The sequence below is a fragment of the Sorex araneus genome, chromosome 5 (assembly GCF_027595985.1).
Source record: "Sorex araneus isolate mSorAra2 chromosome 5, mSorAra2.pri, whole genome shotgun sequence".
NCBI lineage: Eukaryota > Metazoa > Chordata > Mammalia > Eulipotyphla > Soricidae > Sorex > Sorex araneus.
In genome coordinates this window covers 143,673,746-143,685,175 of record NC_073306.1, presented here as the reverse complement: position 1 = coordinate 143,685,175, position 11,430 = coordinate 143,673,746, and the positions used below count along the sequence as shown (strand labels likewise).

At 66.2% G+C, this 11,430-nt stretch overlaps 1 protein-coding gene across 3 annotated transcripts; it reads right to left on the bottom strand.

Annotated features, from left to right (window-relative positions):
- Positions 1 to 1,381: 1,381 nt before the first annotated feature.
- Positions 1,382 to 10,130, bottom strand: FGFR3 (fibroblast growth factor receptor 3). Of its 3 annotated transcripts, none has more exons than XM_055139588.1 (17): positions 9,826 to 10,130; positions 7,668 to 7,934; positions 7,506 to 7,559; positions 6,851 to 7,020; positions 6,647 to 6,770; positions 6,337 to 6,527; positions 5,960 to 6,110; positions 4,717 to 4,907; positions 4,470 to 4,615; positions 4,197 to 4,318; positions 3,958 to 4,068; positions 3,659 to 3,849; positions 3,460 to 3,582; positions 3,304 to 3,374; positions 3,098 to 3,235; positions 2,616 to 2,721; positions 1,382 to 2,545 (listed from the first exon to the last, which is right to left on the bottom strand). In XM_055139588.1, the coding sequence occupies exons 1-17, from the start codon at positions 9,911 to 9,913 to the stop codon at positions 2,399 to 2,401; spliced, it is 2,391 nt and encodes a 796-aa protein (XP_054995563.1). In that variant the 5' UTR covers positions 9,914 to 10,130; the 3' UTR covers positions 1,382 to 2,398. The 3 variants fall into 3 exon arrangements, with proteins under 3 accessions (XP_054995563.1, XP_054995561.1, XP_054995562.1); XM_055139586.1 differs by lacking the exon at positions 5,960 to 6,110 and adding an exon at positions 5,207 to 5,351 and having other exon boundaries at positions 4,470 to 4,618; XM_055139587.1 differs by lacking the exon at positions 5,960 to 6,110 and adding an exon at positions 5,207 to 5,351.
- Between the last annotated feature and the right edge of the window lie 1,300 nt (positions 10,131 to 11,430).

Sequence of the window (11,430 nt, the reverse complement as noted above, 5' to 3'; positions counted from 1 at the left end):
CCAGGCCAACAGCACCTGGGCTAAGATGCTGGAGATCCCTTCTGTTGGTGCCACAGGAGAAGGGGCATAGGGACTTCCAAGTCTGCTCAGCACTGAGCCCTGCAATGCTCAAATGACCAGATTGGGTACCTGGATCAAGCTCAGGAGCTACTGCTGTAGCTGCATGTGAGACAAGCCTTTCCTCCCCTACTCTCCAGCACCTGTTTTGTGGTTTAGTATTTCGGGGCCTCCCATGCAGGACTCATGAATTCCTGTCAGGAGACTGCTGACGGTGCAGTAGCACTGAGGTGCTACCCTGTCCCCCTGCCTGGGGTGGTCACACCTAGTGGTGCTTGGGTTCCGTGTGTGTTCACATGGAACAGCTTGGGCTCACAGCTTGGGTTCCACAGCTGTGCACCAGGCAGTTTTGACCTTTGTACTCTCAGGGCTCATGCACCAGATACCAGGAAGAGGGTGGTGCCAGCCCATCGGGTAAGGGTGCGAGACCTCCAATTTCCAGGCTCTGACCAGATAGCAAGTAGGATATGGTGGGGCAGACCAGGGCCCCAAGAAGGAATGGGCTGCATCCTGCTGGTGTCCTGGCCAGTGTCCGGCCCTGGGTCCCGGCCTGCTCTCTCTGCCTGTCAGCCTCCTTGCTCGGCACTAGGGGGCACCACCAGCTGTGGCTCAGGTTCTCTTCCCAGACCTGTTTTCCTAGGGCTGCTGCTGGATGTCCGTCCCCACGGAGTCGAAAGGGGTGCTGGGCTGTGTGAGAGGTGGGGCTTAACAAGATGAACCACGACCCTAGCGGGCCACCCCCACACCCACTGGAGGCGTTCCCTCCAGTCAGAGTTGGGCCGAAGAAGACGCAGCCCCCAAGTTGCTGCAGACCCCAAGCCCAGTGAGGACTAGGACAGCTTGTGGCTTAGGAGGCACTAGGACAAGTGAGAGACCCGGGACGCAGAGGGGATCCTTCCTCATTCCTGGGTCTAGGGGAACAAGGCACACCCAAGGCCTCGCAGGGGCAAGACAGCAGCACCAGCTAGCTCCAGGGGCACTAAAATGCCCCTACATGTCCCCTCCAGGGAGTCTTCCCAGACTGTTTCCACCATGCCCCTCCACCCTGGTCTTGTGCCCACACCGTGAACTTGGAATCCAGCTAATGAAGGGTTCACCCAAAGATGGGGGTCTACTTTTATGCCACTGGTTGTTGATCACTGTTGTGGCCGAGTACAGGAGACCCTGGGACAGAGAGGGCCTCTGCCAGGAGCAGGGAGTGGCCAATGTAGACAGAACCCTCATGCCTCCCGCTCCTGTCAGTTCCAGCCCCTCTCCCGAGGGGGGGGCAGGGTGGAGATGAGGAGCACCTTGGGGGGGCCCCAACAGCAGCACACACACAGGATCGAGGCCGCAACCAGTTATCTTTATTTCTTGGGAAGCGCATCTGCCTGGCTGGGCCTGACGGCAGAGTCCCCAGGCCATGCGGCACTGCCCCTCCAACCCAGGGCACCCCCAAGCTGAGAGTGGCAGGGCCAGCTCCCGAAGTCTAGAAGCATTGCGTCAGAAGGGTTAAATCTACAGCAAATATATCTTATCAAAACTCAATAAATTATATAAACTTGTAACATTAATGACATCGGACCCTGCGTGTGGGAGGCCGCCTGGCCAGAAGCTGGAGGACACTGAGTCAGGATTGCCCAAAGCTCCCGCCTGGCCCCCCCGCCGCACCCGCACATACTCCTCGCAGAGGTGACTGAAGGGGCTGCGGGGTCCTTCCTGGGGCCTGTCCCCCAATAGCACCCCCCTAGGGGGCGAGGGCTGGGGCCATAAATAGCTTTACAAGTACATAGGCCCAGGCACAATTTCTAAAACAAAACTGCGGGGGCAGGCACGCCCCCCCCACACTGTTCTCTAGCATGAGGCCCCCCACACCCCAGTCTCCAGAGATGAGCACGGTGTGCCCGCCATCCACGGGGATGGTGCGTGCCTTGGGAGAAGAGGCAGAGGCCCCGTCTCAGGTACCCGTAATCTTAGTCTCCAAGGGCAGGCCTGAGGGCTCTGCACATGCTCCCCCACACCTGAGCCTGTGGGCTCAGTTCAGAGCACTTGGTGGCACCCTGGGCACCAGCCACCACCATGCTTCCTGGGGCATGGCAGTGGAAGCAAGGGAGCCTGAGGGGGAGGGGTCCCTGGGAAGAAGACCCCCATTTACATTCTATATTCGGTCCCCAAGGGCATGATACAGCAGGGCGGGACCCAGACCTGGCACTGGGCTGTGAGGCTCACGCGCACATATTAAGGTATCCGTCCGTGCATCTATCCACCCGCCCACCCATGTCTCAGGCCCAGGCCGGCTCCAGTGCCTCACTGCAGCGGTAGCAGCCTGGCAAGCGCAGTCCTCTTACAAGCCAGCAGCCCTTCACGTCCTCGGACCCCCACTGTTGGAGGGTGCTGGGGGCAGCAGGTCATGGGCAAACACAGAGTCATCCCCCGAAGAGCTGGAACTGGGGGTGTCCTGGCCGCCCGGCGAGTACTGCTCGAAAGGCACCGACAGGTCCAGGTACTCCTGTGGGCGGGGTGTGTTGTGAGTCGGCTCCATACCCGCCTCCCCCACCCCCAGCTGGGGTCCTGCTCACATCAGTGGACGTCATGGTGAGGATACGGTCCAGGTCCTCTACCAGCTGCTTAAAGGTGGGCCTCTGCGAGGGCACGGCGTGCCAGCACTCCCGCATGATTGTGTACCTGTGGGTACAGCACTTCAGTACCAGCTGGCATGTCCTACCCACCACTCACATGTGTGCAGTGCAAGCACAGGCACTCACAGGTCATGCTTGTATGGGGCAGGCACTCATTCACGCATGTAGGGAGGTGGGCACTCACAGGTCATGCATGCAGGCACCAGGCACTCAGGTCATGAGTGCAGGGACCAGGCATTCACATTCATACATGTAGAGAGGTGAGCACTCACAGGTTATGGGTGCAGGGAGGTGGGCACTCACAGGTCATGCATGCAGGCACCAGGCACTCAGGTCATGAGTGCAGGGACCAGGCATTCACATTCATACATGTAGAGAGGTGAGCACTCACAGGTCATGGGTGCAGGGAGGTGGGCACTCACAGGTCATGTGTGCAGTTGGCCGGCTTGTCCATGCGGTGACCTTCTTTCAGCAGCTTGAACAGCTCCTCCACAGGGATGCCGGGGTACGGCGACCCCCCCAGAGTGAAGATCTCCCAGAGCAGCACCCCGAAGGACCAGCTGTGGGGGCACCATGCATCAGGGGCCCTGTCCCAGCAACAAGCCCAACCCCACACCCCTGCACTCACACATCACTCTGGTGCGTATAGACACGGTCGAACAAGGCCTCGGGCGCCATCCACTTCACAGGCAGCCGGCCCTGGGGAGCAAGACACACAAGGTGCCTTGAGTGCACACCCCTTCCTGCTGTAGCCCTCCACGCCCCCGGCCCCCACTGGGCTCACGTTGGTGGTCTTCTTGTAGTAGTCGAGGTTGTGCACGTCGCGTGCCAAGCCAAAGTCCGCAATCTTCATCACGTTGTCCTCCGTCACCAGCACGTTGCGGGCTGCCAGGTCCCGGTGGATGCACTGCGGGCGGGGCGGTTCCCATGACGTGGCTGTGGCTGCCAGTCCAGCCACCAGGGGGCGCTGCCCGTCCACTCACCTTCTTCGAGGCCAGGTACTCCATGCCCCGGGCCACCTGGTAGGCACAGGACACCAGGTCCTTGCAGGTCAGCTGCTCCTCAGGCAGCCTGCAGGTGTCGAAGGAGTAGTCCATGCCCGGGGGCCGCCTCGCACGCAGGTACTCCCGCAGGTTGCCCTTGGCTGCGTATTCCACCAGCACGTACAGGGGCCCTACGGGCAAGGCAGCTCAGAATGGGCATCCACGCCACACTTGGGGTAATGAGAGGGTTGTGCGTGCATGGGGGTAAGCGGGAGGGGTGCCCATGCCCGCACACGCACCACCCTGCGTGCAGGCGCCCAGCAGGTTGATGATGTTCTTGTGTTTCCCCATCATCTTCATCATCTCCATCTCTGACACCAGGTCTGACAAGTCCTTGTCTGTGGCATCATCTGCAGGTAGGAAATGCTCCATCAGGCAGTGCTCTCCACCCACCCCCTCCCCCTGCCCCAGGAGGAAGTGCTCCCTCAGACAGTGCTCCCCACCCATGCCCCCCTCTGCCCTCCCCCCTGCCCCACACCTTTCAGCATCTTCACAGCCACCGTGATGGGCTTGGCTGCTCGGTCTTTGTCGATGCCGACAGCTTCCGCCATGACCACCTGGCCGAAGCAGCCCTCTCCCAGGGGTTTGCCCAGGGTCAGCCTGAGGCAGAGACAGCCACCATGAGCACCGCCACTCCCGGGAAGCTCTCCAAGCTTAACCGTAACGATCATGACCTCAGGTATCACCAGGCACCACCCCCACTCCCGCATGTCCATCTGGATCGTCAGGAGCCTCCTGGGGCTGTGCTCACCGGGCGCGAGACAGCTCCCACTTAGGATCAGCAGGCAGCTCGAGCTCAGACACGTTGGCCAGTGCGGGGCCCTCCCCTGAGGACAGCCGGGCGATGCGCACCAGTGGGGTGTTGGAGCTCAGGGACGAGCTGGACTCCAAGGACACCTGCTTGAGTGGGTAGGGCCAGGTCGGTGCTGGGAGCCAAGGAAGGGCCCCGCCTGCCCTCCCAAGCTGTGCACGGGCTTCTGGCAGCTACTTCCTGTTACCTGTCGCTTGAGCGGGAAGCGCGAGACTTTGTGCACAGGGGCCACGCCCAGGCCCTTCTTCGGGGGGCTGCGCAGGCGACACAGCGTGACGGCTACTACCACCAGGATGAAGAGGAGGAAGGACACGCCATAGCTGAGCACGCCCGCGTACACACTGCCGGCCTCAGCTGCCTCCACCAGCCCCTCCTCAGCTGCAAAGACATGGGGGCGTCGGGCCAGGCCCAGGCTGGGGGTAGGGGGCAGGCTGGACTGGGCCAGAGCTGCAGGCACAGCCGGGATGGGAAGGGAGCGACCACCCCAGGAGGTGGCCTGGCCGAGGGTCCTAGAGGCAGACGTGAGTCAGGAGGCCCAGGAGAGAAGCCGGACAGAGGCGCCAGCACCCGCCACCCAGGGAGACACCAAAGCTGTCGAGGCTGGCCAGGCCCGGCATGGGTGTGCCCCAAGCCAGCAGCGCCCAGAGGTGCAGAGCGAGCAGCCGCAGGAGCGGTACCTGGCAGCACGGCCAGCCACGCAGAGTGGTGGGAAAACCCGATAGAATTGCCCGCCAGGCACGTGTACTCCCCCGCGTCCTCAAAGGTGACATTGCGCAAAGAGAGAACCTCGAGCTCCTTGTCGGTGGTGTTAGCGCCCGCGGTCTACAAAGAGAGAAGAGAGCAGCGATAGGCCGCGCCAGCACCCCCGCACCACGGCCCGTCCAGCGACGATCCAGCCAGGCTGCAAAGAAGGAAAAGGGCCGCCACCACCGTGGCCGGCTGGCCAGCCGACAATCCTCCGCCGCGCGCGTCCACACCGAGCCGAAGCCAGTCCCTCCACCGACAGGTCCTCTGTCCCAGGTGAGCGCAGGCGTGCGGCAGAGTGCGTGGGGGTGGGGGGGTCGTGGCATGCGGGGGGAGGGGGCAGAGGGCGCAGGCAGAGGGCCAAGGCTCAGACACTCAGCAGGAGTGGTGAGCGGGCAGTGGTAGGCGGTAGGCCGGAGAGAGTGGGGCGCAGGCAGGTGGAGGCTCACAGGGGGGCTCGGCCTGGCCAGGGCTGAGAGCATCCAGGGTGCACGGGGGCAGGGAGGGAGGTGGGGTCAGCATGGGCCACGGGGCCGAAGCAGGTGGGTACAGTCGAGGCCAAGGTGCCAGCGGTGTAGAAGCAGGGTGGGAGGGAGGGGGCGAGCAGGTTGGGGCGAGTGGCAGGCGCCAGGCCGGGTGTCAGCTGCAGCTCTGCGTGCCAGGCAGGCGTGGGACAGAGTGGTTACCTGCTTGGGGCCCGCGGACACGCAGCCAAAAGGCCTTCTCAGCCGCGCCTATGAAATTGGTGGCCCGACAGAGGTACTGGCCCCCGTCGCGCTGGGACACATTGGCCAGGCGGAGGCGCGCATCAGCCTCTGCACTCTCACTGATCCACGACTGCAGGGACAAGAGAGCCGGCGGGAGGCGTGGAGGCCCGAGGGCAGCCAGGCGGCTCCGCGCAGGCCCACCCCCGCCTGCCTCTAAGCAGCCACAGCCCCAGTGTCCACGGGGCGGAGGGGGGCCGGGGGGGCTGCAGGAACAAAGGGAGGCTGCAGGCCGAAGGCCAGGACAGGCTGACCGCACCCGCCCACCCTCAGGCCTGCCAGGCCTTGGGGGTGCCCACCTTGAGCACGGTGACGTAGGGGGTGCCATCGGGGCCCACGCGGCTGCCGTTCACCTCCACGTGCTTGAGCCACTGGATGTGCGGCTGCGCGTCGCTGTACACTTTGCAGTGGAACTCCACGTCGCTGCCCAGCACCGCCGTCTGGTTGGCGGGCAGCCCGGCCTGCAGGATGGGCCGGTGCGGGGAGCGCTCTGCCAGAAAGGGGGTGGCTCAGGGCAGGGGCGGGGGGTGGAGGGCGTGCTCAGGGCTCAGCGAGGCTCAGGGCTATGGGCTCGACTCAAGCCGGCCCGTCTGTCCCCCACCGGCTCACCGAGCACATCCAGTGTGTACGTCTGCTGGATGCTGCCGAACTTGTTCTCCACCACACACGTGTAGTTGCCTCGGTCAGAGGGCACCACACTCTCCATGACCAGACTCCACTGCTGGTGCCGCAACTGCGGGGGGCCCCAGTGAGAAGCTGGCCTGCACCAGCGTCCCGAGCCCTGCCCGCCCCCAGCCCCAAGCCCTGTCCCACCTTGATGCCCCCGATGCGATGCTCGCCCCGGAACTCTTTCCCGTTCTTCAGCCAGGAGATGGATGGGGTGGGATTCCCTGCGGCCGGGCAGCGGAAACGAACGGTGTTGGCAGCCGGCACGGCCAAGAGCTTCTTGTCCATGCGCTCAGGCCGGGTCCAGTACGGGGCACCTGTTGGCAGGGGACCTGTGAGAGCCCGGCCCCAGGAAGGCTGCCCACTGACCCCACCCAGCCTCAGTTTCCCTCCCTGTGCTGGGCCTTTTGGAGGCCTTCTGTCAAGACAAGACTCCAAATGGTCTTCTGAGGTGGGGCGCATTTTGGACCACACTCAGCGCAGCTCGGAGCTTACTAGCTCTGTGCTCAGACGTCACTCCAGGAGGTGCCTAGGGGACCTGTGTGATGTCCGCTGCATTGCCAGGCCAGTGCTTCCCCAGTTGTCCAGGGGCCCAGCACTCCCCAGTCTAAGTAGGGGGTCCTCATGCCCAGGGTCTCCTTCTGCTCTCCACAGCCCGCCCCGCCCCTCCCTGTACCCCCACTGAGACCCATGTCTGATCGGGAACTTCCCACCCCCCCCCGTGTGCTCCCTTAGGACAGGCCTGTCCCCACAAAGCCACCTGCAGCCCCCCCTGAGTACCCCGAGCCCACCCCTGTCTCACCTGCATCCTCAGCCTCATCCTCCCCATCTTCGTCATCTCCCGAGGAAGGTGCATCTGGGAGTGAGGAGGGGGTTGGTAGGGGACAGCCGGGAAGAGCGGCATCCCCCAGGCCCCGCCTCTCCCCCCTCGCTGCCCCTCTTCCCGGCTGTCCCCCAGGCCCACCTGTCACACGCACGCTGAAGGTGCACAGGACATGCTGGCCCAGCCGCTGGCGGCAGCTGTAGGTGCCAGCATCCTCCTGGGAGGCATTGAGCACCCGCAGGCGCTGTGGCCCCACCAGGACTCGCCGGGACGGCAACAGCCCCTCGCCGTCCTTGGCCCACACGGTGGGCCCCACGGGCGCCCCTGCCGGCTGGCAGCTCAGCTCCAGGATCTCCCCACTGACGAAGACCAGCTGCTCCTGCGGGCCAGGCTCGGGGCCCGGGACCTCTGCGGAGAGAGCATGAGGCTGGCACCCGAGTCCTGCCAGCTGTCCTACAGAGCCCGGACGGCACAGCGGGGAACGATGCCCAGGTTTGTGTCCCCCAGACCCACGAGCTCTTCTCTCCCACCGCTGCTGCTTTCTCTGGGGAGGAGGGTGGGACCCAGGCCCTCACATGCCAGGGGAGGGGAGCACTCCTCACACACCGAGCACCCGCCCGCCTACCAAGAATGTTCTGGAAGTGTGGCGGCTAGCACACCAAGGTGGACAGCACCATGCTCCCGCAGTGGGGCTCTGAGGTGGAAGAGGGCGAGGGGCCCCCGCAGAGTCAGCTGGGCGGAAGCCCACCTTCGGACAGGGCCACCTCTGGGCAGACACAGGAGCCCACAGTTCAGAGGAGAGGCCTTCCTGGGGCTGCTGCCCACTGGGGTCCCGCCCAGCTCCTGGGGGGACGGCAGACAGCCCAGGCCGGATAATGGCAGCGGGCGCAAGGCCCGGGCGCGGGGCCCAGGGCAAGACGGGGTGGTCCTGGCCCTCTGGGTCAGCTGTGCCCACACTTGTCATTCTACAGCTGCACAGCCTAGATTCAGGTCCACAGTCACAGCTGAAAGCCACGCTTGTCCCCCGGTGCCCCTGGGCCTGCACCCCAGATTCCCCAGGCAGAGCCTGACCCCACGTCCTCCGGAGTCCTCTGGAGACTACCCGCAGCCAACAGCTCCCGGGCCTGGCCCTGGGCAGAAGCGGCGGCTCCGGTGGGTCTGCAGGGAGCAGAGTGTCCCTCCACACGCCACCCACACCCTGCTGGGCTCGGGCAGGGGCAGTCCCCACGCCCGGATCCCCAGGCCCAGAGGGACCGAGAGGGAGTGCTGGGCAGGGCTCCCCAGGGGAACAGGCAGGAGCTGGCAGGGGTGACTGGGCTTCCAGCCCCTCCAGCCTGGAGGCCACTCAGTCCCGGGATTCCCTAGCCCCGGGGTCCCCATAGCCCGAGGGTCCCGAGCCCAGGTCCCCAGAGCCCAGGTCCCCAGCCTTCGGGGAGCAGGTAAGGAAGCAGCCAGGACAAGCACTCCCGGGCGGGGACTGGCAGACCCCAGCGTCCAGCTCCCGCCTCCCACCAGGAAACACTCTCAGGTTTCTCAGTTAAGGAAGGGGGGAACAGGGCTGGGCGGGCTAATGAGGGTTTACGGGATTATCTGGCTAATCCTCCTACCCCCCCACCACGCCCCCTGCAAGGAGAGAAACTGAGGCTGGGAGGTGCTGAGAAGCACTCAGGCTGCAGCACCCCAAACACCCGGGTTCTCCAGAGAACCGCACGCCCCTGTCAGGGCTGGACAAAACGGGGTCCACCGCAGTGGGGCCGGCAGCCCTGGGGGAGCCGGGCTGGGCTGGAGGCCAGAACGAGCTGGGTTAATGAGCCACCCGGCAGCCTGTCCGGGTCAAAGTCCAGCCGGGGCGGGGGCCAAGGGAGGCACCCCTGGGGCGCGCGCGGGCTTCCCAACCGAGGGGCGCCGCTGCCCGCGGCTCCCAGGCTTTGACGCCAGCTGCCCCGGGCTTCGCGGGGGAAAGTGAGCCCGGCGCTGACGTTTTCACGAGCCTTTGTACTTTCCCGGGGCCGGCTCGTTACGGAACCGGTTTAAGTTTATTGACCCACCAACTCGCTCTCTACCTGTTCCTCCGGCTCGGGAGGGGCCGGCGCGCACCTGGCGGGGTCCCCGCGGGCCGGGGCAGTCGCGTCTTTCTCGCGGACTGCTGACTGCCCGCATCTGCGCCCCCCGCCAAGGCGCACAAAGGCGCGGCCGCTGGGCGGGCGGGCGGAGCGCGGGGCGCTGGACGCGCTGGACGCGCCGGACACGCGGTCGCCGCCCCCGCGCCCCGCCCCGCCCGCGCCGACCCCGCACTTACCTGTCGCTCCGCCCGGGGTTCCCGGGGACACGCGGCCGGCCGCGACGGCCAGGGCCACGCAGAGGGCGAGGGCGCGCGGGGCGCCCATGACGCGGGGGGCGGCGTCCTCAGGCCCCGCGGCCCCCCATGGTCCGGCCCGGCGGGAGGAGGCTGCGGGGGGGCTCGGGACCCCCGGCCCCGCGCCCCGGTCCGGCGGCTCCGGCTCGGGCCGCGCGCTCCTCGCGCCGTCCAGGGGCGGGGGCGTCCGAGCTGGACCGCGCGGCGCCCACTGTCCGCGCCGCCGCCGCCAACGCGCACTGAGCCCGGCAGCCCCGCGCCGCGGCCAGGCCCGCCCCGCCCCGCCCCCGGAGACGCCCCTGGAGACGCCCCCGGGGACGCCCCCGGGGCGGGGCGCGCGGGCGCCGGGCGGGCGCGGGGGGCGTGGGAGCCGCGCGGGGCCGGACCCCCATCGCGCCCGGGCGGAGCTTAGTGCGGGGACACATGCTGTAGGGTCAGCGCTCAGGGCCCAGCCCCGAACACCCTGGTGTGACCGTGACCGTGTCCAGCCCACGGGCGAGAGCGCTCTGGGGTCAGAGTGCGCGTCAGTGCACGCAGCAGGTCTGGGGAGCTGGGGGGGCCTGGCCTCCCTAGCAGTCCGGGCACGCAGCCCACAGCCACCAGCCCAGCACCTCTGGAGACCCAACCTCTTCCTGTCCCAGCCCAAGTGCCTGCCCTGCAGGGACCTCTGGGCCCCTGTCAGGGCACCTGTTCTGAACCCTGATTGCCCAGGGGGCCCGGGCCAGAGCTGCCAACCTGGGCCAAACCCTGTGCTCCAGGCTCTGTCCACAGCTTCCTGTGTGGGGTCACCTCCCCTGGACAGGCAGCTGGGGTCTCAGCCATAGTCCCAGAGGAGCTGCCTTCCCTACCCTCCTGGGGATGCCTCCCACGTCCCTCATCTCAGAGAAGACCTGTCCGTGCCACTGAACCACGGACATCCTGTCTCAGATCAGGCTGTATTCCCAGGTCAGCTCAGGACGTGGAAGTGGGTCCTGCCATGGTGGTCTCAGGGCCCTCTGCACTCACCTGGAGGACCCGGTTAGCGTCACTGCCACATCTGGTGGCTCTGATAACACCACTCTGAGGTCCCCAGAGAGACAGTCCCCACCCCACAGAGGACAGCCCCATGTCTCGGAGCACCCCGCACAGTCCAGCCCTTCAGCGGCTGGTTCTCAGTGTTCTGATTCCCAGCTCCCCGACAGGCCCCCATGCCCTCTGCTGGGTCTGTCGTGGACAGGTGATGGGGGACCTGCCTCCTGCACCCACGCCCACGGGGGTCCCATGAAGGGGAGCGTGGGAGGAGGCCGATGAGGCGGGCTGGCCCAGCGGTGGTGACTCAGCGGGCGCTCCAGCTTGCTGGGGCCTGTGTGAGGCAGAGGGTGAGGGGGGCGCTGTGGGTGGGGAGCGGGCACAGCATGCCCCGGGGCAGGGATGCGGCAGGCGGCCAGGCGGGAACAGGGGTGCGGTCAGGTGAGTGGGGGGCCCTGGGCCCTCTGCAGTGGCCTGGGCTGACAGGGCTAGGAAAGTGAGCCTGGGTCTCCCTGCCCGCCTCCCGCCCTGAGGCCGCAC